Here is a 26,058-nt window from a genome sequence, read left to right as displayed (position 1 = left end):
CCGGATAGTGGAGAATATCCTGTGCTGTTAACTACACACTAGGGTGGTGTAGGGCTGCCATGTTTGGTGTGATGTCCTATACTGGGATTGCTTCACACTTGGCCACTGTGGGAATATCACACACGATGAGTACTCTGTGCTGTTGCTTGTATGATATTAATTGAGATGACGAGAGCTTGCAAAATCATTGAATATGATTCAGTTAAACTAAGCGGGGTCCAAAAGAATGATTAATAATTAAGATAATTAAACTTTAATGTTGTATGATTCGTGTTGTGAATAGTGTTTGATTCTGATATTGATTTCGCTTGAATTTGGCATTATTACTTCATGATTTCGTGAAATTGTGTGACAAGTATCCATTTACTGGTGTTATTGAAATTGCAACTTCGTGACTATAAAAAGAATATTGATTGATTATCGTCATGGAATTAAATTAGGTTTATGTTATACGTGCCTATATCTGTTTATATATATAGGCTAATTAGCTAACAGTTACTGAGTTGGCAACTCATAAAATTTGCCATATTTTTTTTTCGAGAGATAGATCGTAAGCCAGTGTCAGCCATATAGGTGGATTAGTAGTGCCAGATTAAGTCGGGAGCTCTAACTTCATAGATGTAATAATGTTATACCAAAAATACCGATGTAGTATGTTATTCATTTGATGTCTATATAAATATTAATGAAAGATGAATTATATAAATATTAAAAAAAGATAATTTTATATTTTAAAAAAATAAATATAATTAACCCTAAATATTAAGAGAGACTCCGAGTCTCCGACGCTCCAACCCCAGCATCATCAACTTGGCCATAATTATTTCAATATTTTAAAAAACAACGCAAAATTATTTTGTGACATTATTAAAATAATTAATCCCACGAAAGCTGCACATGAATGGCCATAATATGCCTATCAGCAAAAGCACTGACAGAATGAAAAGCTGTCTCAACTTTTACAAAATAGAGCAAAATATTTAATATTATATCCTCAAAAGCAGTCCGCAGCCTTTCAAAAGTTCCATTTTCTTACATCTTCGGCGGAGTTGGTGTAGACCCACTTCTTGTCCTCAAATTTACTATATAAATAAATTAAAACAGTGGCTGCTGACACTGCATTGAACTGTACATCTGGTAGATATATAGCACCATTTTCGTTTGGTGAATTTAATTAGTGATCTTTTCTTTAATTATCTTCTCTGAAGAAGTCATGAACTTTCCAGACTTTTCTTCCCATTACTTCAAATGGGATTAGTTGTCACCCACTCAAAACCACAATAACTTGTCATAATTTGACTTATTAATGCATCATCCACAATTCTTGAATTTTTTTATATAAAGTTGTGTGGTCTCATGATGTCTGAACTTGCAGCTAAATTTAAGTTGCAACCTTTTTATTTTATTCACGTGTACTCACTCTAAGAAAATCTCTCATTGGTAATGAAAAAAATTATTGTATAATTAATTAATAAATAAAATTCTCGTTGTTAATATGTATTATTTAATATAAGATATTTACTTGTAAATGAAGTTAGCAACGGTAATAAATTGAAAATCTACTTGTTAACAAATTAGCAATGAATTATTTAAAATATATATTAACTATATAGATTAGCAATGATAAATTTTTACTTGCTAGTTAACTCGACGATAATTTGAGTCTTACAAAAGCTGGTAAAAATAATATTACATCAACTTTGATTGTGGTAATTCAGTATTTAGATTAGTAAGGACGAAACGACGTTAACTGTGGTTGTCTGAAAGCAGTAAAATTAGTTATACTTGACATTGAGGAGCGTATATTGGTTAAATTGTATTTATTGTCCTGTACGTTAGAGGGACGGGAATTTAAAGACTCAAGCTACGAGAGTGACAAATTATAACTCATAATTCAAGATTTTTTAGTAATTAGAGGACTTTGGTCGTTGGAGTTTAATAATTTGCCGAAAATTGCTGATATGGACCAAATTGAATTTTTAAAATTGAAATTATTTTTTTCTTAGAAAGCATCCAATTAGCCCCTTTAGTCACGTAATTGATGACTAAATTGCATTTTATGCCACATATGTAAGAAGAGTGGCATTTTAGGGACTGCGATTACAAAAGCAAATACATCACCGTCAACAAACATTCAATTAAAAAAATTCTAATTTCGTCTACGTTAACAATTTTCAGTGAATTATAAAACTCACATGATCGGAGTCCTCTAGTTGCTAAAATTTATTGAAAGAATTTGAATAGCTAAAGTCCTTAAATTGTTTCCCCCAACGTAAATGCAATTTATAAAACACACTGCGATTTAGCCATTGTATATTTATGTGTGTGGCACACTCAAACAAGCGTACATAATTAAATAAAAATTTTAAAAATTAAAAAGATATTTTAATTGAAGAACTTAAAAATATTGAACAATATGTATGAAAGTATAAGAAATCAAAGTTAGTGAGAGTTGAGAAAAATTGACACTTTGATAGTTAAAAAGATAAGAAAAGGTAAAAGTGACGGACCATAATTTTTAAAAGAATAATTATATTTACACATCTTGACCTATGGTCTGTTTACATAAATTATTTATATCTTTTAGATAATTATACTTACACGCACCAGATATCAATATCATTTACACAAACCATCCCTTACTTTTTTTAAAAATTGCAAACACACCCTTTAAAAATATTAGCATCATTACACATATTACTCTTATTTTTTGACTGTTAGGGATAATTTCTATAATTATAGACAAGATAGGAATAATTTGTATAAATAAACTATAGGTAAAAAAAATGTAAATGTAATTATCCAATTTAAAACAACAAAAGCCTCATCGTCAATAATATAAAATATAAATGATGGAGTTGTACTATATATTCATCGTGAACAATGTATTCAATTTAAAATGGAAAATTATGGAAATCAAATATATTATATTTGGGGTTGGATTGACCAAAGAGTTAGTGGCAGATTTTGGGATAATTTGACGTTCAAATGATGTTTGAGAACTTTTTTTCTATCATTTTTAGGAATCTATTTCCTAATGGTCCCCGCATCATGTATTAATTATATTCTATTAATATAACAAAGTAGATCACGTTATCAATATGATGCAACTTACACCGTTTAATACTTTTTGTAATATTCTAGGTCGGATTCGGTCAAATAATTGGAGTATAATTTAAAAAAAAATTAATTATATAATAAATATGATGTACTTGCTTTATAATTGATTTGATTCGACTAATGCAAGCAAAAATTTTCTTCTTTCTGTATAATAATATAAGAATTTCTATTTTGATGAATGATAACCATACCACATTTCCTTGCACATTATCACTGTAGAAGAGCAATCGTGGTTGGAGTGATCTTCATGATTTGACATGACTAACGTTGGACTAATTAACATATGGTCCAGGCATGGAAATTTAAGAGAAGAAAAATTCAACTTTACGACAGTGATGTAACATCATTAACATACCAATAATTTATACACATTTCTTTGCGGAAATCCAACAACAATTTCAGCCAAAAGGAGCTGAAAATCAAACCCCACTAATCAAGAAGGTGAAGGAGCCAACTCAGAAAGGGCTAATGCAGAAGACTTGAAGTGGGGAAGCCAACAGGGAATGTGTGCGTATGTTGGCATGTAGGGACAGTACCGCGGATGTGCAAAGAATGCCGCACATTCAGCCACTGATCGCTGGAACGGCAGACCTGGAATGCAATTTTTCTTCACATCCAGCACCCCGTTCTTGATCAGCCTCCAACAAACAGGCCCGACGCCGGTAAAGTAGTTATCCGACAGCGACAAATTGGCCAGGTTTCCGAGCCCACATAGCACTTCCGGGATGTGTCCATACAACAGGTTTCCTGCGAAATTGAGAACCTCTAACTTCTCTAAACACGCCAGAGAGAAGGGTAAAGGCCCTGTTAAGTAGTTGTTCCCGGCGTCGAAGACGACGGCCTGTTTCAGGAGTCCCAGTTCATAAGGCAGGCAGCCGCTTAGAAGATTGTTGAGCAGCAAAATCTCTGACAGGTTTTCCAAGGCCTTGGCGATCCCGCGCGGGATTGGGCCGAAGAACTTGTTGTTAGCTAGGGTAAGATAGAGAATACGGCCGCTGCCGATTGTGTCGGGCAGTCTCGTCATGAAATTGTTGTTGTTGATGAAGAGGGCGTCCAAGTCTTTGCTGAACAGCTGTTGAGGAACCGCACCCGAGAAGGAATTGAAGCGTACGTCCAGGAAAGACAGGCTATCCATGCCTAACAAAGCAGTGGGAAAGGGCCCGGAGAAGTTGTTGTTGCTGATATCAAGCTCGTACAGATATTGTAGCTTGGCGATGTTTGGAGAAATTGCCCCGGCGAAGTTGTTAGAATTCGCATGAAACAGGGCTATATCCGGGAGCTGATCCAGGAATCCATTCAAGCTTGGCGCTGATAACTGGAACCCGTTAAAATCAATGGAAGCCAGTGCAATGGCTGATTTGTTGTCAGGGGGGCTCTCACAGTAAAACCCCCTGTAATTACATATATCTGCGCCAACCCACGACCCTGTGATGTTAAGCGGATCAGAAGTTATCAGGTTCTTGAATTTCTGAATCACCGGATAAACGACGGCCAGCCTTAGATCAGCGAAAATCAACTGACCCAGAGAAGGAGAAGATGCAGGTGGCGGAGCAACAGGCAGTACTACCCCACCACCGGCTACGGCTTCAACTGTATGGCTCTTCCCAAGAGTCCCAACTTGAAGACAAACTAGTACGATCAGAGCAATTAAGATCAGAATCTGAGCTCTGCTGAAACAGCTTTTCGCATTCATTATTTTTCCGTGCATTGGACTTAACACTTAGCAGCAGTGTGCGCACAGTGAAGATATATAGAAAGAAAACCACAGGCAGATTAAGGAATCATCACTTGGTTTTTTTTATATGCTCTGGAACTTCCACTGTGTGCAGTGTGTTAGGTTTCAATTTTGCTTACAATTTCGCAGTGCCTTGGTTGGTAGAGAATGACAGTCAATGTAGATTAATTTAGTAGCATTTTAGGTTAAGTGCAATTCCTGTTGATAATGTATACATAGATGATGGATGCTATAATGGAGGCACTTGTGAGCAAGCAACCTCAAAATTGTTATCTGGATCCAATCCAATCCCATCCAGTACATTATAAGTGATAATATATTTAGGTCTCCTTTACCATATATGAGGGATGGAATAGAAAGATTAAATTGCCACATTATATAGCTTATTTATTTGTATTCATAAAATTAAATTCGGGAAACAAGTTAAAGAAAGAAATCAAGTAATTTTTTAGATATCTGGAAATTGGGTTATTTTGAACTAAATATTTCTATATCTATGGATAAATGTGTAAAATCACATGCAATCCATCTCTAGTGGGCCTGTTGGGATTTAGATACGGGCCGAGTGATATCACTGAGGCTGGCCTAAATGCAAGTAAACAAAGAATTGGGCTGAATATATTTCAAGATTCCCAGTCCAATCCCCGGATAAATTATAGTTATTTCCCCTGAGTTGTGGCTTAAATATGAATGTTTTTCGTTATTAGAAAAATTATAAATATTTCCTCAGTGCAAAATAATTTTATAGTTTCTAGACGGTGAGGTGAAAATTACTACTTTTGCTAAATTTAAAAATAAAAAAAAGGTTTGGAAACACCTTAGGGTGGGTAAATTAAATAATCCGTAGACATATTATTCCATAAAAATATTTTAAAAAATTCTAGAAAACATATGAAATTATAATATATGATCTAAAGGGAATTTTGTGAGATCATTATAAAAATTGGATGAAAATCTAAGGAAAGCTAACGGAATGGGCTTATTGTTATAAAAATATTAAAATTAAAAGAGTATTTATAATTTTTCAAACAATGAAAAAATATTTATAACTATACAATATTTAAAAAAAATCATTATAATCTACATTTAATATAATAAATTATTTTTTACACTATAAATCAGTTACAAGATAAATTTGACTTGATCAACCAAAATCCAATCAATTCCATCATCCAAAAGTTGACAACCAAGCACTGCAATTGACCTTTCAACGAAATTTTTCACATTATTTTCTTTGTAAAAACAATTAATAAATATTATACAATGCATCAAAATACTCAAGATATTGTTAAACGTATCAAGAATTTCATAACAATAAAGCAACAATTGCGACAAATTACAATTAAACTAATATATAAATAGACAAATACATGCATATATAAAATTCGTCTTAATTATAAATACTTTTTCATATTTTAAAAATTATAAATACCTTAACAAATACTCCTATTATGAGTTTTCATAATGGAGTATTTTATAATTTTATAACGACGTTTATAATTGTTCAAACATGAACTGATATGGGCTCTCAGCCCAACAACGAGCCCAAATAGTGTTCTCCAGCCCACCCCAAAGTTTCGGCCCATGAAGGAGGCCCAGATTTCACACTCTATATTAATCAAGAGAATTTTACAACTCAAGCAGAAATTGCTGGAAACATCTGGTTCTATTCAATACAAAGGCAAAAGGGGACAGAATTACAAGGGAAAAAAAAGAAATTGTGATGCCATGAACTGTGGAGACACCGACATGATGGAGGCGGAGGCCGCAGCTCCGCCTCGGGCGGTGGGGTCGGGTTCTGACCCTAACGATGTCAGGAATTTGCTGTTAATGGCTCGCCAACTGGTTGATCAAGGGAAGCCTTCCCAGGCTCTCCAAGCGGTAATTTTGTCCCTCATTTGCTTTGATTTGTTGAGTTTCTTCTTCATTTGTGTTGATTTTGGATGAAGAATAGTCTGATTCATGGCTTGTTTGGTTGCATTTGTGATCAGTTGGCTTTTTGAGTTTTTGTTTTCTGATTTTACGTGTTTAAGTAGCTGGTATCTTTTTGTGGGAAGATATAAAAATGTATTTTTATTTTTCTTTTTTGGAACAAGAAATATATAAGTTGTCTTCTTCTACAGTTTTGCGCGTTATGAGAATTGTGAATTTCATCGGATGGACTTTAGTGAAGTAGCTAGTGTGTAATGCCGTTACTGAACTACTTCTTGTTCACTTATCTCTATTTCGTGTCTGAGATTCTGTGAATGCTTCTATTGGAATGTGCAAAATCATTGATTGTACAGTGGATTAGTATCTAAGAATTCGTCTTTAGGATGCAGTTGTTCTATATTTATTGGTAATCGAGTTCCGCGACATTTAATAAGCCAGTGGATTTTTTCTGTGCTTCCGGATGTACTTAACTACATAATCAATTACAATAAATTGGAATAGGTTTTCCTTTCTTGTACGTGGAGGTGACATGAGAAAAGGGGTTTAAAGATCAATTTTTTTATATAAGTTGGACTGTGATAGCATTTATCTTTACTTATACATAGATAGAGCATGGATTTGATGAATGGTTCTCTCCAGTTATCTTACTGTTTAAAGAAAACGCTTAACAGGGCTTCAGTATACTTTCAACGAATATGATCATCTGCCGTGATTGTTGATTGCATCTTTTACATGCCAAATACAAATGTACAAAGTCGTCAGAATTTATCCCACAATAAGGGGAATGCATGGCATGCGGCAATATGTTTTTCATTCACTATTAGAATCTAAATCTTGCATTATTTAAATCACTCAGTGAATAAGAATGGCTGTACATAATCGTCGTATAAGAGATGTTTAATGCTGCATTGAATGTGGTTTCTTAGTAATGATGGGCTGAGGAGATGTCAAGATTGACTGCTAACAATATCATCAAGTTAAGCAGAAACAAGTTAAGTATGTATGATGCTGAATGATGCATCTAGAAATTCAAATCTAAACACAGTATAATTACTAGAGTACCCTAATGTATGAATAATGATATACTTTTGGCTAGTCAAGTTAGTTTTAGGATGACTGAATCCTCTCAAGGCAACTTTCCATCTAATTTTGGTTTCAAAGAATTTGGCAGTTGTTGCAAGCTGTGAAGCAAATAGTGCAATTATGTCAGTAGTAAGTCTAACTGCTGTTTAGCGCCAAAGAAGAAGGTGCTCTTTGTTAGACTGACAAAGTGATTTGTTATATGACGTTATTAGTAATCTAAGATAGTAACTTCCCGTAAAATACTTATGGACCAAGTTAACTTGTCAGTGACATAGCAATGATCCTGTAAAAGCTATTTATACAAGTCGGAAAGCATCTATACCTTGCCATAAAGGTTATTTTTCTTGTAAATTATCACTTTCTAGACAATAGGGTTTTAAGTTACTGAAACTGGAGTTGGAACCTGGGATGCATATTGTTAAGTCCAATGGTTCAATGTATGATCCAGAGAGGAGCACTCATTATAACATCAATGCAAAGAAATTAACTTTTTAGGACAAAGGCTCTGGAATCCTATAAGATAGAAATAAAAATGTGGCAAGCAATATATAACCTTCTAACTTGTGTCAAACGTTTGGAGTTGAGATATAATAAGCTGTAGATAATGCACTAATGTTGGTGCAATGCATTCAGAAGACGAGAAAAATAGAATTTAATGCACAGAGATTGAATGATGAGAAACGTACATAATATTCTATGAACAATTCAGCTAATGCTATTAACAAATTGTATTGGTAAAGGAAATAGATTAAAAATATTTTTAGTCAATTAGTAGCCTTTTATACGACTCACTATTGTCAATTGGCTGTTATTTTCGATCATGTATTCACTCCCTGCAAATACATTAATCTACGTGCTCTTGTCGTTGTAGTTGAGAGCAAAAGATGATACACGCTGTGATGTGAATTTGCAGATGCAGGACCTTTTGTTACTTGAGGTGAAACATGCTAAAATTATTTGATGGAATTGTTACTGCATCTTCTTCTGTCTGATTTCTTTTATGAGATGTTCACTTGTTGATACTTAAGAGTGTTTTCTTTCAGCTGTTGAACTTTTGATGGATGACCTATCTTAAACGTGCCATGGCTGCTACCTGTCTTTGCTTTAGTGCCTAATCTCAATCTTTGTTGTTGAATATAATTTATAGATGGCAAGGCATTAAGATGCATTGCTTTCTGCCGATTGTATAAAACAAAGAGTACATGGACCCCTCCAGCAGTTAATACAGTTGCATTCCCTAGATATTCCACATATGTACAATGAGACCAATTTTTTCGACTTAAGGAAATCCCCCTTGTCACAAACACAAGTGATAACCAGCTTTTATGCCTTCTCCTCCTTGGCCTTGAAATGTTTTAACTTAATATCTATAGGATTTCAAAGATTGTAGTGCTGTCATATGTGTTTCTGTATATGCATAAAACATACCTGTAACTATTACAAATAGGTTATGACCTACCCTATACCCGCGAGTTAAAGCACACAAATGCATCAGATAATTCTTTGGTCTTCATGCTCAGTTCTTTGTCTGCAACATGATGATGTAAATTCATCTTTTTATCACTTTTTACATATTAAAAGTTGATCTCATCTTAACACCATTTCACATATATGCTGACTGCAATTTGGCTCCATATTAAGGACCGGGAAATGCTATCGTTTCTGTTGTCTGCTTTTCTTTGTCATCTGTTATAAAATCCTTGATCATTTTGAATATTATCACTTTGATATATGATTAAGAGCTAAGTAAAGAAAATACTGATGCTTGTTTTTTCATTTTTTGTGGAATTAATGTTGCTATTGTCCCTTTTTTCTTATTTGTCTTTATGTTTGTTGATAAGAAAGAACTAAAAATTAACTAAAGTCTTCAGCAGCAGCACTATGTCCATTTTATTTACATTGAAATATTTCCAAATGAATATCAATATTTAACACTTTCTGTTCACCATCATCTGCACATCCCCTCTTCCACCTAAGAGAATAAACTGAACTAAATAGGTTGGTATTTACTGTATTTTTCTAACAGTACTTCGTCTAGTTTTGGTCTAAGGTTATATTCTTCCGTGTTATTCCTCATACGACGTGATACTGAAAATCAGAGTTTGGAGAGAGAAAATAATTTAAGTCTTCAACCATTTGTCGTCTTTGAAGAGTATGTGATCCTAGAACTAATACTCTTATTTAAAGGTGGTGATGGCAATGAAATTACAAGGCGGAGACGAAGCTGTATCTCAAGCACTAAGTCGTGCTCGCGAACTGTACATAAACAAACTTCAAGCTAGTGCTGCCGCTGACCAGTTGGCTTCACTCTTTGCTGAATGTGCAATTGCTGAGGCGATTCCTTCTCAACCTCAATTATCTCAACATAGGATGGATAACCACTCAACTGAACCAGATCCTCAAGGAACTTCAATTCTTGCTGAGACAGGGAGGAAGCAGGTCGTGCTCGATGCATTCTCTGATGGAAGCAGCTTTGTGTGCTTGCAGTGTGGGGGTCTCGTCAGCAACCATCGCAAAGAGGAACACTTTGCATTCTGGTGTTGTGAAATCTGAGTTTGTTATGCACTTGATGTTTACACCACTGCATAATGGGTGAACCAATGAACATGGCATATCGGGCATGCATTTGCTAAATGCTCCATTGTATCTTTCAACTTGTATCATTACTAAGTTCTCTCATTATAGAATAATACAGGGTGCACTAGTATTAGTTGTATTGGGTTCTATTTAGCTGTGTGTATCATCTCCGTTTCCATGTAGATTTCTTCACATAGCATTGTTCACTATTAAGTATACTTCAAAAATATCACTTCATGCAGCATCTTATATGTGTCGGATAATACTATTAGACACGACTCCAACATGTTTTGGACACGCTATTTAACATGTCCAGAAATATAATTAAAATAAATCAACACGGGAAGGACACGAGTGATAATGCATCCAACCGTAATTTTCATCGATAATACATTTTATGAATTTAAAGATTAAAAAGTTTGTTAAATTTTAATTAAAGAACATAGTATTACCCATTAAGTATTCTTTTTACCGTATTTTTTTTTTTACTATTATATTTTATTTCTGTCAACAGTATTGTAATCGGAAAATCATCTTTTGTTTGCCTCTAAATATTATGAACAAAATAAAATATTTCTCATTACAATGACATATATAATTTTATAAATGATTTACTAATTACATGTTTACATGTATGTAATGATTGTATATATATACATAGTTATATATATTGTACAGTACACTTAAAGAATTATCATGTGAAAACCATGTCATATCCTAAAAGTTGTGTAAATTATATATCAGGCGTATCATATCGTGTATATCCATGCATCACAAACTGTACGTATAGATTTAGAAGGATTCAAGCTGGTCTCCTGTTTCCGCCAGAATGACATACAAGATTGAGCCACATATAACTTGCTTGGAGAAATATGATTGAAGTAGAAGATCTTGAAAGATGATGAAATAAGAAAAAACTATGAGCACAAACCAAACTATCTTTCCGAACCTAATGCTGCACTGCATAACCCCTTTAAAAAAGACCAATATTGTGCTTACACACAATGTACAAACAGGCCAATTAGCCAAAAAAAATCAAACAGGAAGAAACCCTTACAGAAGAAGAAAGGAGAATTTCACAAGCACTACAGTGATTTGATGAAAATAAGATAAGACTTTGGACACGTATATACAACAATGGAGTACACCAGGAGATGCACAAATATAACCATCTCCGTTACATCAGAATTTCCACAGCTCAAAGTGTGGTCCTCAGTATTACGCAGGCAAGTGAGTACCCATTCATAGTGGCACCGTTCCACAAGATGCAACCGATGAGCAACCACGACTACAAAATTCCAAGGTCGAAAAAACCATTTCACTCATGTTCCTGTCTACCGATATAGCTATAACCTATAGGCAAAAGTTGTCCAACTGCCACATATACATCAACCTGCATTTCACATAATGGAAAATGAATTTTTGAAAAATTGGACTGAAAAACTACATGTGATATACGAATTTTCCTACATGAAGAAAGTCGAGAGTAACTGAGTAAGGGGACATCCTGATGTTCAAGGTAATGTTATAATAATCTTTCAAGGTTCCAAGGATATGTACTATGATTGTAACTTTATAGCCGGATGAGAATATTGTATGGCATGATTAGACTATATCTCAAGTAGTAGATTATTTTGTGAACTTTACCTGCACTTATTTCAAATACACTTCCCTGTGCCATGTGTCGGGAGCTGGAATGGGTAATGAATGCACAAGGTTGAGATATATTAGCTAGTGACCGTTTCTATACATAACATCAGGAAGAGCCTGCGGACGAGGCCTGGCCCTCATGATCGTTTCATCACTGTGTCTAATCCATTCCGAGAGTCTCCAAGGTTTTTGCCACTTCCACTTGAACTGTAATAGCCACTGGTGATGACTCCTCTTCCATCTCCACAGTTTCCCACCGTGTCCAACAAGTGCTAATTTCTTCATTGACAACTGACCCATAGGCACCATCTGCACTTACAAGAGAACTTGTGAAGACAAATAGAACACTCTGTAGCAACATCAAGTGTAAGTAGTAGTAAATGAACCTTTCGTGTTTGATCCGTGAATACTGCAGATTCTCTGACTGAACCATTAGCAATTCCTGCCGTATATTTGAGTTGTTTCTGTGCTGGTACTGGAATTGGAGATAAAGGGCCACTAGTATCATCTGCAACGTGTTTGTGCGAGTTTCCCTGTAGCGCAAGAAAAGTCAAGAAAGGAGTAGAAAAAGAAACACAATCAGCAAGAACATAAACAAAAAGCAATCGTACTGAAGGAGGTGTAGCCAATCCAGTAGCAACATCTTGCTCTCTCAGTTTTAGCTCCTTTTCGATTTCCTTCCTTCTGACTTCACTTTGTCGCAATAAGCCTACAAGTTCTTTCATCTGGTCTTTCATCTCTTTGATCTCAGTTTCCTTTTCCCACAATTGGCACCTGTTGATGAAATGAAAATCCTATAAAGTTAATTGGATCAAGCAAGTTACGATTTCCTACAATCTCTGGGGTTCCAGATTCTGGTTCCATCACTGTCTCAACTCTATAGCCCTTTCGTACTTTCCTCCAAACCTATTCCATCCACTGGTTCATCTATTAGTGAGAATGGATAGGCAGATCATTTAAATGATTAGCCAGTGTTCAAGCTTTATTTATATTTCATTCAACGCCTTACAGTCCCTTTTCTTTTGAAGAGAGAGAGGAAGGTTCCTTCAGAATGAGAGCTTAGACATCATGGGGATATAACAGGCTGCAAAATGAGCTTAACCATACTACTTGAAATATAAGAGGTCTAGTAATGAAGATAACAAGATTGGTCGGAAGGATCAATATAATGTTTCAAATGAAATATCAAAATAATCATTGCTCCCTTAATTGAACAAATGTCAGTTTTGGTGATCAATTAGTAGTCCTTCTCAAGGCTAAGTATCTTTACTTATGTTTCTCATGGGTATTCATGTTCACTAGAATGAACAACTAGATTAGGAATTTTCAGATATTGAAACTGCTTTTAACTAGTGCTTTGTTTCCTTAAAGCTGCAGTGGCACGCACACCATAGAGAACAAAGAACAAAAGAAAAAGTTTCAACTGATTAGGATATTAATTTTGCCTATCTACCTTGCATCGCCAAGATAGTTGAACATATACTGGAGCAGGTTTTTTGCATCCCCCATAGAGCGAAGCTGGTTCCAGCGTCCACGACTACTGACACTACGCTCTCGTTCTTCTGCTTCTGAAAGCTGTGAGGCCATGGAAACAAGTGAATTTGATGAAATACTAAGCATGCTTTCAAGAGAAGCAATCCTCGCCATTCTTGCATTTGGTGACATTGAAGATGCCCTGGAAAGTAAAGAAGCAAATCAAGAACAGTTTCTAAATTTCCATGGCAACTCAAGATTTGCATATGTTAATCCTTTAATATGGAAGAACTATAGCACAGTTGATTTTCACTTAATCACATAACCGGCTGTAAGAATATGATTACCTCGATAAGCCATTCTTCCCTCTAGGAGGGCTAACACCCTTGGAAGCAAATTCATCAACCTGTCTCAAAACAGCCAACTCTTCTGCCAATGCAGCCCGACTGGAGATGAGCCAACAAACACTTTACAAATAGCACCAGAAGTTGCATTTGTATGTGCGGAATACATGTAATGAAATCATATAAAGAAGATCTGTAATAAAATTAAAAAAAGAAAAATGAACGGTACATACACTTCACTTTGCTTCTCATACTCGAAACGAACTTCATGAACATTCACCATAACTTCAAGCTCATGATCTAGCCAACGCTGCAAGGACTTTTCATTGCTCTGAAAATCAAAGATCAGGTTTACATAGTTTGACTACATAAGGTGAAAGATTGAGATCTTCTGCTGGGAGTTGAGTAAGGGACTACCTGTGCATTTACTCCATTCCCGTTGCTACTCACTGGAAAGAAATCTAACATCAGTATCAAATATATAAATGAGGAATGTGTTCATAAAACTACTTCTGATGACCATCAATATGAAAACTTAAGTGTCAAGACTTCATCAACATTGTCCTATCCTAGACAGTTAACTTCGAAGACCTCATCAAGTAAAGCATATATGCAGAAAAAGATGACAATAAGATGGTATTTTGTAGGGCAAAAGACTCCTACCAGAGTTTTCTCGGGCTGTAGTTTTCCGTGCTTCTAGCAATTCTTTTAACCTCTTGGTAGCCATTGCAGCTTCCTCAGTCTTCCTCTGAAGAACCTGAATTACAATCATTCAGCGGGCATTCCATCAATACATTCAATAGAATCCATGTGTATCTGTGATTTATGTTTGGCAAGTATAATATAAGGTCAAAATTAGCTTTCGAGGATACAGAATAATCGACACAAGAATAAAACATGCAAGTATGTTTATATGTTTGTTGCATTCACTAATTGTATAAACAGAGAGGTAAACTGATTCAATTGTTTGAATCCCCAAAGTGCCAAAACACCTAAAAGAACAACTAAGAACTTCATGTTCAAATCCCAAAGATGAAGAACAAAGAGCAGTGCTAATCTTGGCAGAGTTCAGATACTATAAAACGATGACTTAAGAACTAATAAATTGATACGGCAGAAAATTCAAATTCTGTATTTAGGTTCTCTAGCCATTTCTTCATGACAAAATTTACACACAATATTCTGACGTCAAATACTAGAACAGGCAAAAGAATTAAATGATTTTCAAAGAGAATCTCTCTGTTGCAACTGGAAAAGTGAATCACATTTGCCATGTATTATTTATCATTTTGTGCTAAAAAGTTGAAACTAGAAAGTTATCTATAAATGCACAAATAAAAGATTCTCACCATTTTTTGACGCTGATTCAATGCTTGCAGTTTATGTCTTTCATACTCGTTTCTTCTCCCCTCCTTCCTTAACTGTATATAAAGAGACAAGTTTAAACTCAAAAAAGCAAAAGATTCGAAAGGTACATCCTCCCAGGAGATCATTAGGATTTATATAAATGCAAACAAATATTCATTCATACCATAGTTGAAGATAATACTTCTTAATGTTTTGTTCAGCTGCACAAATTACAGATTGCTTTTATACAATTTTTTATACGAACATAAGCAGCAAAATTACCTGTAATAGTTCCTTTTCTCGAGATGCTTTCCATTGTCGGAATTGTTCGGCTTCCTGTTTAATCTTATGCTGCAGTTGAACCTACAACACCAAAAAACTATTGGAATACAAGAAAATATAAGGTGAAAATATGTAAACAAGGAAAAGCAAAATCTGACCTTTTGTGCCTTGATGCACTGTATTTCATCTTGTAACTTTTTGGCTGCTTCATCACTCTTTTGTTTCTGTTTTAAGAGTTGAACCTGATTCTCTTCTTTCTTCTTAAGATCTTGTATCTGAAGTACAGAAATTACAAGATTTATTTAAGGATATATTGTGTCAAATCAACAGTAAATAAATGAAATGAGAAACAAGGTACTCGGAAAAATGTGTCATAGTAAACCTGAGCTTCAAGAAGTTTTAATTTCTGGGAGTGAGCGTCTTGCACTTTTTGTGCATGTCCATCAGAATTTGCAGAAAGGTTTTCAACTTCTGCCAACAATTTATCCCTTTCACGCTGCATCCATTAAATAGGTGAAGATGAGAGATTGATTATAAAAGGTTGCCAACATTGTTGTCATTGAATAGTTCTTGTTCTTAGTATGAAACCTGGACAGTCCTTTTTTCCTCCTCAAGTTCCATGATCTTCTTTCCAAAGTGTTGCTTAAGAGCCGTTGTGTCATATCCTCCAAAAAGTTTCATCTCTGACTGCAAGATGTAGTTTTATATAAAACAAAGGAAATTTTTGCTTTGAATCAATTCAGACGCATGATGACTGGGCAGGAAATTTGCTTCATATAAAAAGTGCAATAAGCAGCTAATGTCATGCAAATACAGTAGATACAGTTGGCATTCCTTTACTGGAAAATATGGAAGAGAAAAATTTGATTGGATCATTTCAGGTATATCCAATTTGGAGTTGGCAGTTTATCTTGTAATCAAGCAGAAAGCTAATTTGTGGAGACCATGACATTACATTGGCAAGATCATCAATGGGGTTATATATGAGAAAATGAACACCAGAAGCGACAAGCAGCATTTTAGCAAACTGGAGAGACCTGAAAAGTGGAGAAACTGCTCACTTGCTCTAAATACCCCTCATGTTAATCCAGGCAGATGTCCTTTTAGTGACCACAATGTGGAATCCCAAATCCAAATACAGGACACCATTGTAGGCAAACATAGACACAAACTGCCTCTGTACTGCCTTTGGAACTTATGATAACTCAGTTTGTACACTACCCACAGAGTCCAAAAGCCTTTAGAGTGTCAGAGATGGCATTTAATCGAGGCTGATTTGGTTGTTTAGTTTATATTAGGTGATTCATGCCTTTCCAGTTATATTGATGGAAGTTCAGAGGTTTTTTATGTAGAGAAGTGTAGGCAGCCTCATAATATATGCAAACTCGAGAAAACTTATCCTATGTGAGGAAAGGACTTTCATGCAGCCATCTATTAGTTTTCCAGTACTTGTTTGAGTATCAGATGGTGCCTTCGGTCAGGTATATCTTTGCTTAGGACTTTGTCATAGATGTCAAGGACCTCTCTGCGGCATAGGACTTTCTCCAACCAGTTTCAGATATTATTCCAACATCTGTTAGTAGCCACTGAAAACATCATTTTCTATGGAATTTAACCAACAGAATCCAAATGCTTTAGGGCCCTCAACCATTTAGATGAAGATCAAATTAAAGTTCAGAACGTCCAAAATCATAATTATGTCCAGAATTAGAGAGAAATTTCATTACCTCATAAGGTAATGGACTTATAATCGGGACATAATGATAAGGAAAGAACATGAAATATCCCAACATGTAACAAATTGCATTTGGAAACTACATTACCTCTTTCTTCTCCAACTGTCGATTTAATTCATTCAATTCTTTGTCCATACTATTCTGCAAATAGGTATGCTCCAACTCCTTCGCGGTGTCTTCATCAATATCTCCAGAATCACCTGAAAAAATTGACATTTGAATACTGCAAATATGCAATCCTAAAATGAAAATTTGTATGTTCTGTGGAAAATGAAGTTTAAAGTACACTAAGTTCATTTTCTTGATTAGAATTATTTTAAGCTAACTATAACCATTAGTCAAAAGATGAACATCAAGTTGTAAGCTATGTTCTAACATAGAGTAACGTACTGCTTTCACTCATTTGATAATCACATGACTCCATACTTTGCAATCCCCTTTTGAGACCTTCACTTTTCGTTGCACCAATTCCGCCCACCTGCAAAACGTAATTCCTTATAAAAACTTGGGATACGAGATTAGAGATATGCATGTTCGTCAACAAATACATATGTAGTGCTCATGCTAGATTTTATGTTTCCTATTAAAGATAGTTACATACTTTCGAAGTGACTTCATGTGGCTCAATAGTACCGCCTCTCTTGCGAAACTCATTAAGTTCCCGACACAGCTCCTCATTAGTAGCCTCAAGCCAAGCAATCCTATCTCTAAGAACCTGCAAGATTTAACTCGAGTTAGGGCTGTCTCCATGCAATTTTTTGACAATGTACATAAATATCTTTACATAAAGGTGTTAATGGATCATTGAATAGAAAAAGCTTCAAAAAATTTAGTGTTTGAGTGAAAGGCTACATTTTCAGAATAGATATATTTTAAGAGAGACTACAAAGATCATTATCCATTTGTGGAAAAGGTGCAATATCAATATAGCATTTCTATAAATATCAAACCATGTCTTTTAGTCCAAGCTCCACCGTCAACTGTCCCACACAGATTTTGACAAATTGGCCTTCCATTTTGAATCAAATTTGAAAGGTAGGCAAAAACACATTTCTTGCAAATGAAACTAAAATACTGGCCGGATAACAAGGTCATGTTTTAGTAATTTAAAGACAAAATAGCATGCGAAGTAGTGAGAACAGTTAAAAGAATCTTGTCTAATTCATACAAGTTCCAAGCATTTCCAGGAAACTTTTGGAACGTAAGCATGTGGAGTCTTCCAGATGATTCCCATGTCCAGGGGTTCACTATAAAGATCAAGTTTACCTGTATTTCATCAAATGAAACTCCTCCGCCACGGGCACAAAGTTCAGCTTGCAGATATTCCAATTGTTGACGCATCTTCAGCATTTCACTAGACATGGGATCTCTGTTTATCTGGTCATCGAGCAAGCAAAATGATCTCGATATGACAAATCTTTAAGAGAGAAGTGTACCAACATTTATATCTGAAAATGGGGAGATACTGATAGAACACTTCAACACTTACAACAGGTTTGTTCTGGATATTCCGAGCACGATTGGCATATTTCAGAGTATTAAGAGTTTCTTCAGCATTTATATCGGCAGGACTAATGCATGCTGGAAAAACAAGTTAGAACATAAGCAAAAGTACTTTTGGTTTTCAGTTTGCCATTTCAATGTTGTAAATCATACTTTTGAAGGCAGTGAAGAACATAAATAACAATAAATTGCTAACAGGATACGGATAATCATAATAAGAATCATTCCCATGAACAAAACAACAGAAAAATATATGTTACCTATCATTACTGTTCTGCTGTTTCCACCAAGAGAATCCTGCCACCAAAGGCTTAAAACATCAAATATAACAAGAGAGAACAGCACAGTAACAAGAGGAGTAGGAAGTTACTCGGTATAGAATACAAGGAAATATTTGAGTCAAAAAAGAAATGCAGGTTGTGTGATGCTCAAATCCTCAAAAATAGAGTTATAAACAACTTACAATAATTCTGAACAATGTGTCAGTTTACGAATTGAACCAACCAGAGTTCCATAGTGACATTAGAAGATAAAGCTCATGCTTAATATTCTTTCTCTTGGTTAAGCTGATACCAAAAATACTTCAAATATTCAGTCCATTCTGACATGACAGAAAAGAGCAAGAATATGGACACATGCTGGTACTTCCTATTGTACCCAATCTGGGGCATGAGAAGTGCATGGTTCTCTATTGAAACTCGGGAGAGCATTACAAATTGATCACAATTTGATTATTTGTAATGCAAGAAAGGTTTATTACAAAATAAGCATCAAAGCAAACACTAGGTATATATAATCTGATGAAAAAATATATTATATGACAAAGCTAATGCCGTTTTCCTTAGAATAGTGAAGGTAGGTCAAACCTGAAGTAACCGAGTGAGTTTACTATCCCGATATGGCACGTGAACACCTTCTTTTCGCTTTTTTTCATCTCCAAGAGCACTTATAACATTGCCAAGTGCAAGAAGGCCCTTGTTAATGTGAACTCCTGCATAAACGCATGTGTTTCAAAATTTTGGTATGAGAAGCGACATCTGAGAATCAACAGCCAATGAAATTTTGCTTGCTTACCTTCCTTAAAGCGTAGACCATCGGAGCCAGTTCTCTTCGCACGCTCTGATCCAGCAAGATCCACCAAATGCAACTTGGCACATAGATACTCTTCAGTCATACAGTCATTTAGATTACCATCACTAGAAGTACCTGGATGAAGCCTACGCATCTGCTCCATCGTGATGGTGAAGATGGCATGAGAACGGCTTTTGAGAGAAAAGAAAGAGAAAGATTACTCTCAGCAATAACATAAAACACATTTGGGAGCATGAGATTTCAAAATATATTCTCCAAATTAGGTTTCTCAAAAAGCTTGACTTGTAAGTTAATTATGTAAAAACAAATGCAATTAATAAAATAAATGGATGCAATGAAATTACCTAACTTTCCATTAACAATGGGATTGCCGGTTTTATCTATTATTAGAGATTTTATTTTACCAGTTCATGAGTTTCCAGCTTATGTAAAAGCATCTCTTAACATTTACTAAGAGGTTGAAAGTTGAACAATGATTGATGAAGCAAGTTGAGCCTTAAATATTAAAAAATATAGCAAAATAATTGCAAAGGAAACACAAGGTCTATTGAAGATAATCCTCATTATATTTATGCCTTAGCTTTTAAACTTGTTTTCTTGTTAATTTAAGCATAAATCCGCCCGTCCCTACATGCTACATGTCAATAGTACCTTATAGGTTGAGCTACCAACACTTAAGAGTTGACTGAGTTGGAATAGAGAGAGGAGGAATTCGATCAATCATTTAGGAAGTAGAGAACAAAGTGGGTAGCACCAGGATTTGTAGTTATATAACTACAGAATGATTCTGTGATTCACAGTAAAGAATTCTAGTATGCTTGAAATGTTGGAAGTTGGTCACAGTGTGATTTTACTGTGATTAGATTCTTGTAGTCTGTAAATGTGCTCTAACCTCTTTCAAACTCAGTTAATTAGTAGAAATTCAGCTCTTGCAAGTTTTTCAATTTTTTAATGGTGAGACTCCACTAAGATTTTTCCAGGAGAGAACCTTAGAAGGTCTTAGAGAAATGAAAGGTTTCCAAAGGGAGGTTCTACAGCTTTTGCCTTTTAGATAAATATCAGAAGCATTTCTTTTGCCTTAAACTTCTTGTTCGATTTCTTTTCTTTTCTTTTCTTTAAATCATCCAGCATTATTTTATCAGTAAGGCAGTCTTTTAGATCCTATTTGTTGATTCGTAACACTATTGAAGGACTATCCTGCATCAGGGTGATGGATATTTTCCAACCATTTTCACAAGGAATCATACTGTTACATGCTCAGTTTTCTCTGGAAAGGCATCATGAACCAGTAATATTCATTGTGTTATCTACCTTGACTGACTGTTCATGTTCGTACTCCCTGTTGCCCTGCTTAGTGATCCTTGCTCCAGGCAATCAGCCATTTCTTTGAGTGTTTTAACACTGCGCTCCGTAGATCCTGCAAGTGTAATTACACCATTTGATGTTTCACGAATTTGTATTGGAGGTTTCCCAGGGATGGTCAATTTTCCAGCATGTCCATTTGCTATCTCTGGTTTGTTAGCAGAATCAGGATCTAGCAGGTCCCTCACATCTTCTTTATGAATCTTCAAATGAAAATATAAAGTTCAATGTCAGCAATAAAATTTGATGCTGAACCATTAGAGAACGGTAATTAAAAGAGAACGTTCATACAAAAGCAGCAGCATAGTAATAACTAAAGACAGTACAATTAGTTGCAAAATGATGCAAAACTCACTCTACGCATTTTGGGTAAGTCAAAATGCTTGGATTATTGAAGCAATATCATTAAGGGTTACATGAAGCCATTTTTTGAGCCAAAAAGTACCGATACCATTGTTTTAAATCTTCAAATCAAAACATGACTGAGGCCAGAGTCCCATCCAGGGAAAAGGAGCAATTATCCATCAAGAACCAAAATGTTAAACAAATAACCCTTGTTGATGATAACAGGAACTGGATAATCAACTTTGGAGTCCAAGTACAAATATGAAAATTCTATAATGAATACCAAGTGTCTCTAGTCATGCCAATTCAGGCCAAGTGCTTTCAGTCAACCTTTATGCAATAGAGAACCTTATGGTGACAATTGATGACAAACAGGCAAAATGGACAGTCTCCTTTACATAATCACCTGACAAGTTATTTTCTCCGAGAAAAACGCCGGATATGTTTCCTGGGTAATAATGCAGTAAACTTCACATATATCTATATCTATACTATATATAAAAGTGTGAATATCCTAAGTATTTGTTCCTCATTGTGAAAAGACACTCGTAACCTTACTTAAGTAATTCTTTTAAAAATAAATCATAATCATAATAGAATTAATTCTATAAAGACAATTTAATCGTCTGAATACCTTATCTAAGTAGTTGAGAGGAATTAGAATTACTAAATAAGTTTCCTTTTTGTTAGAAGTGTCTTTCTGTGAATACCTTTTATTTATTCAATTTGGATAATTTCTTCTTAAAAGTAACAAATAATTAGTATATTCATAAATTTAAAATATTTTTTGCAAATAAAAAGATATTAATAAAAGAATATCAATAAGAAAATATGATGTGTATAATTACTAGTAAACAATAAGATCTTTTATTTGTCCAAATACTTTAAGAGTTCATTTCTGAAATACGATTCAATATTTTTAAGCACTTACAACATCTTGTAAGATGTAAGAGCATATAAAATGTTTTAAATAAGTTTAGTCGAATACCTCTAAGTTTGTAAGAACATAATATATTATTGATTAAGAAAGAGAGAATACTAGTTAGATTCATATGAATAAGATCAAGAAATCACACTAAAAATGTGAAATTAAAATTTACAATTAAAAGCAAAAAACAACATTATGTAATATTTCAAATTTAGAAGTTAATGAGGCGTGTAAACAATATTTTGACAAAATTTGCCTAATTTAAGGACCTAGCTATACAAATACTGCTACAACGGATGTCTAATTAGATTAAAATTTTGTTAATAATAATTAATAAATAATTAGTTTAAAATTATTTCATAACACATATCACACAAAAATAATATAATAAAAATAAATAAAATTGAAAACATAGAATATCGCCAAATAAAATTATAAATAAAACATGTCAATTTTATTAAATTGAATTTTCTCATAAAAAATTCAAAAATAAGAAACTTTGACTCATTAATTTTATTTTAGTATTGGATTCTTTTTATATTTTGTATTTTACTTCCACACTAATTTATTAAAATACAAGATCATCAAATATAATAATTAGTCAATACAAGATAGAAATTTTTTCACTTTTTAGGATTAAATTTTTTAATATTATCAAGTAAATTTAGAAGAGAATTACAAATGATAGAATTAAATGTTTTAAATAACCTTCACATTTGTATAAGGATGACAAGCATTATAGGTATTGCACTCAGGACATATTTTAGTTTCTTAGAGTTTAAATATGCCTTTACACCAAAGGTTTCATACCTAGTACATATATGCATACTGACATGAAGGATATTCACTATATGTAATAGATGACAATCCATAAATTATGAAAGAACGTCGAAGGATGACAGGATGAACCTCGATGAAGGAAACGTGTAGTTGGAATTCGATTTCATGCTTCAGGGTTTCAATCTTGCTGAATAAAGCATTCATAACTTTAGGAATTAGTCCTGTTTGGCATCCATCTTTGAGACTAGTACCCATGGTGTATGTTTTCCCTGACCCTGTCTGCACCACATCGGAACTCATATCTTTCAGATACAAACTATTTTGCTGCCAGGATTGTAATGTTAACTTCCACTTATGCAAAAAAAATTAAGACTTAAGCTTTACCTGCCCATAGGCAAGAACAGTAGCATTATACCCTTGAAACAAGCCATCAACCAGAGGTGCAACACACTCTTCATACATGGCAGTCGAGGGAGAGCCGGTACTACCATAGACATGATCAAATGTAAATGAATGGGTGCCAAGTTGCACCTGGAGCAGAAATATAACCAGTATCAATAAGACAAGAAATAACAATGCAGCTTAATGCATCTACAAGTCACCAATGAGAAATAAGTGAGCAAGGGAACCGTAAAACGGCAAAGAAAACAAATGAAAAGACAAATACAAAATATTTATCACTCAGAAGAATAACAAATTTGGACAAAAATTGCATAAGAAAGAAGCTACTGGATAGTTCATTTCCCCACTTAGTAATTGTGCAAACTACTTGAAATGAATGACTATGAAAATCAGCTTGATTATAGGAGCATGTTTCAGCAGAAACGAGCAAATAAAACCACACCTTTGACAGAAACAGATTCTGCTTTTTATCCAGGCCTTTGAGATAATTGCATTGATCTCACACACTAAAAGAAGTGCGACATAACGGTTCATATCTTCTCTTTAGACAGGAGTTTTAAAAAAACAGACATTGCAGAGCAAGAATTACCAGTAAGATTATTCTGTCAGCAGAACATACCCAAACACGAGTCCAACCAAGCCCCAATTCCCCACCCAAAAGGAAAGGATAATAAAAGTAAGCCAAGAAAGAAAATACAAAAACAGAAAATTTGCTCATCATATTTTTATTGGAGGATGCATCAGTAATGCAACAGGATGCAAATTTCCCAAATACTATCCATGCGTCCTGAATTCATCTATCCTTGATTTCAAGAAGGGGAGGGAGGGAGGGAGAGAGAGAGAGAGAGAGAGAGATTTACTATACTGCGAGAGAAAATCAAACAATGAACCAAATTTCACAACCAAATCCCTCTCAAGATGCTAAACTTTTACAAATCTTGATAATAGGAATTTGCAAGGAAATTATCCAACTCTGGAATTACTTGCAAGCCTAAAATTTCTTCTGGAAATGCCAAAAAAAGATGACCAAATCACATGGCAAAAGAAAATGTTAGAACTATGAATGTTTTTCCTACTTGGACACAACCCAACTCCGGATTGCTGTGGAATCACCAAAAACCTCAGATCATGATAACACTGCACCTCAAACTTCAACATGCATGGCCTACCAAATTTCCCAAATGGCAATGAGAGCTAAAATCTTGGGATTATATCATCAAAGAAAGATCAGATCTTCTCAAGACCCATCAATCCCAACAGCAAAAAATCAACCCTAAACCAACTCACAGACAACCACAGCAACCGAAAAAAAGGAACACTTGTTTTCTTGAAATTGCAGCAATTTCAGTACTTCACAGCAAAAGCCCACATCACATTGTGAGTGTTTTGAGTACCTGAGGCTTCCCGGACACAATAGTGACACAATCCTTACAGCCCTGAATCTTCTCATCTCCCAACAGAGGCCTCACATGAACTGCCACTTTGACGCAACAATCCTCCCCGGAGGAGTTGGCTTCCATTGTGAGAAATACACCTTTTGGGCCTCGAAATAAAAACCAGAGCTAAAAACAACCCCACCCAAGGAAGAAAAATGCCAAATGCGCTCAATGTGGTTTGACAAACAGTTAGCAGAAAAAATTCACAGGAGGGAGGGGAAGGGTGAAAGACAGAAAGAGAGTTCTTGGACCAGAAAATGATGCAGCAACTAGAGAGAGAGAGAAGTTAAGAAGACAGCCAACTATATTGTTACTATATGCAAGAGAGAGAGAGAGAGAGTATGGTAGTAATAAAGGGTAGTTGAGGGAATAGAAGAAGAAGCCGCCTCTGCTGTGTGTATATGTATTTTAGTGTGTGTTCTGTGTGTAACTGTAGACTTTCACTTCAGTAGGTGTGTATATATTATTATTTTAGTTTGCTTTTCTATTTATGATAATTACACTCCCCTCCCCTAAAATTTGATATAATTACATCTAGAACCCATATAGTTTTAAAAATTATATCTAACGTCTCTAAAGTAGTATATCTTTATCATTATAAGAATAGTTTAGTTCAAAAAAAATTATTTAACCTGCAATAAGTCAGTATTAAGTCAATCAAAAGTAAAACAACAAATTAAGTGAATTTTGATTAACGAGCAATCTATTTGTTAGATGAAAGCACATCTCAAGATTGCAAGGTGTAATTTTTCAAATCATAAGAAATATATATATAATTACACCAAATTACAAAAAATGAGAGTGTAATTATCCTTTTTTATTTTAAATCTTCTTCATTGCAATTCTGGCACAGTACACTACACCGGCACCCCGAATGGGATTTCAAGACTTCACTTTTACTCCACAAAATTTCTTCCAACATTCTAATTTA

General features: G+C 34.7%; 3 protein-coding genes across 6 annotated transcripts; 1 reads left to right on the top strand and 2 right to left on the bottom strand.

Moving 5' to 3' along the window:
* Window positions 1-3,421: 3,421 nt before the first annotated feature.
* Window positions 3,422-5,197, bottom strand: LOC105155537 (uncharacterized protein At4g06744). The gene has a single exon (XM_011071430.3). The coding sequence runs from the start codon at window positions 4,826-4,828 to the stop codon at window positions 3,554-3,556; it is 1,275 nt and encodes a 424-aa protein (XP_011069732.1). The 5' UTR covers window positions 4,829-5,197; the 3' UTR covers window positions 3,422-3,553.
* A 1,289-nt stretch (window positions 5,198-6,486) lies between these two features.
* On the top strand, window positions 6,487-10,691 carry LOC105155538 (uncharacterized). 3 transcript variants are annotated; one of them, XM_011071432.3, is made up of 3 exons: window positions 6,487-6,736; window positions 8,784-8,807; window positions 10,058-10,691. In XM_011071432.3, exons 1-3 carry the CDS (start codon window positions 6,584-6,586, stop codon window positions 10,421-10,423), a joined length of 543 nt encoding a protein of 180 aa, XP_011069734.1. In that variant the 5' UTR covers window positions 6,487-6,583; the 3' UTR covers window positions 10,424-10,691. The 3 variants fall into 3 exon arrangements, with proteins under 3 accessions (XP_011069734.1, XP_011069733.1, XP_011069735.1); XM_011071431.3 differs by having other exon boundaries at window positions 8,742-8,807; XM_011071433.3 differs by lacking the exon at window positions 8,784-8,807 and having other exon boundaries at window positions 6,489-6,736.
* A 696-nt stretch (window positions 10,692-11,387) lies between these two features.
* On the bottom strand, window positions 11,388-25,480 carry LOC105155539 (kinesin-like protein KIN-4A). Of its 2 annotated transcripts, XM_011071434.3 has the most exons (26): window positions 25,086-25,475; window positions 23,674-23,820; window positions 23,419-23,568; window positions 21,186-21,439; window positions 19,857-20,044; window positions 19,649-19,773; window positions 19,043-19,079; window positions 18,769-18,860; window positions 18,546-18,656; window positions 17,881-17,994; window positions 17,670-17,757; window positions 17,367-17,479; window positions 16,132-16,230; window positions 15,926-16,039; window positions 15,702-15,818; window positions 15,544-15,624; window positions 15,264-15,335; window positions 14,578-14,671; window positions 14,332-14,363; window positions 14,148-14,245; window positions 13,918-14,016; window positions 13,551-13,772; window positions 12,709-12,871; window positions 12,484-12,630; window positions 12,095-12,406; window positions 11,388-11,840 (listed from the first exon to the last, which is right to left on the bottom strand). In XM_011071434.3, the coding sequence occupies exons 1-25, from the start codon at window positions 25,209-25,211 to the stop codon at window positions 12,179-12,181; spliced, it is 3,111 nt and encodes a 1,036-aa protein (XP_011069736.1). In that variant the 5' UTR covers window positions 25,212-25,475; the 3' UTR covers window positions 11,388-11,840; window positions 12,095-12,178. The 2 variants fall into 2 exon arrangements, with proteins under 2 accessions (XP_011069736.1, XP_088733737.1); XM_088877611.1 differs by having other exon boundaries at window positions 12,484-12,871; window positions 25,086-25,480.
* Between the last annotated feature and the right edge of the window lie 578 nt (window positions 25,481-26,058).

Source organism: Sesamum indicum, linkage group LG2 (genome assembly GCF_026168435.1).
Source record: "Sesamum indicum cultivar Baizhima isolate 11 linkage group LG2, ASM2616843v1, whole genome shotgun sequence".
Lineage (NCBI taxonomy): Eukaryota > Viridiplantae > Streptophyta > Magnoliopsida > Lamiales > Pedaliaceae > Sesamum > Sesamum indicum.
Note: the sequence above shows the minus strand (reverse complement) of the source record. Positions and strands in the feature narration are given on the sequence as shown.

Bases quoted from the DNA above. Each gene is read 5' to 3' on its own strand.
- LOC105155537 (XM_011071430.3), bottom strand. From the start codon at position 4,828: ATGCACGGAAAAATAATGAATGCGAAAAGCTGTTTCAGCAGAGCTCAG.
- LOC105155538 (XM_011071431.3), top strand. From the start codon at position 6,584: ATGAACTGTGGAGACACCGACATGATGGAGGCGGAGGCCGCAGCTCCG. The intron at 6,737-8,741 runs GTAATTTTGTCC...TTGTCGTTGTAG, and splicing joins CTTCCCAGGCTCTCCAAGCG to TTGAGAGCAAAAGATGATAC. The intron at 8,808-10,057 runs GTGAAACATGCT...TCTTATTTAAAG, and splicing joins AGGACCTTTTGTTACTTGAG to GTGGTGATGGCAATGAAATT.
- LOC105155539 (XM_088877611.1), bottom strand. From the start codon at position 25,211: ATGGAAGCCAACTCCTCCGGGGAGGATTGTTGCGTCAAAGTGGCAGTT. The intron at 14,017-14,147 runs GTATGTACCGTT...GCTCATCTCCAG, and splicing joins TATGAGAAGCAAAGTGAAGT to TCGGGCTGCATTGGCAGAAG. The intron at 13,773-13,917 runs GTAATCATATTC...TTTACTTTCCAG, and splicing joins GGGAAGAATGGCTTATCGAG to GGCATCTTCAATGTCACCAA.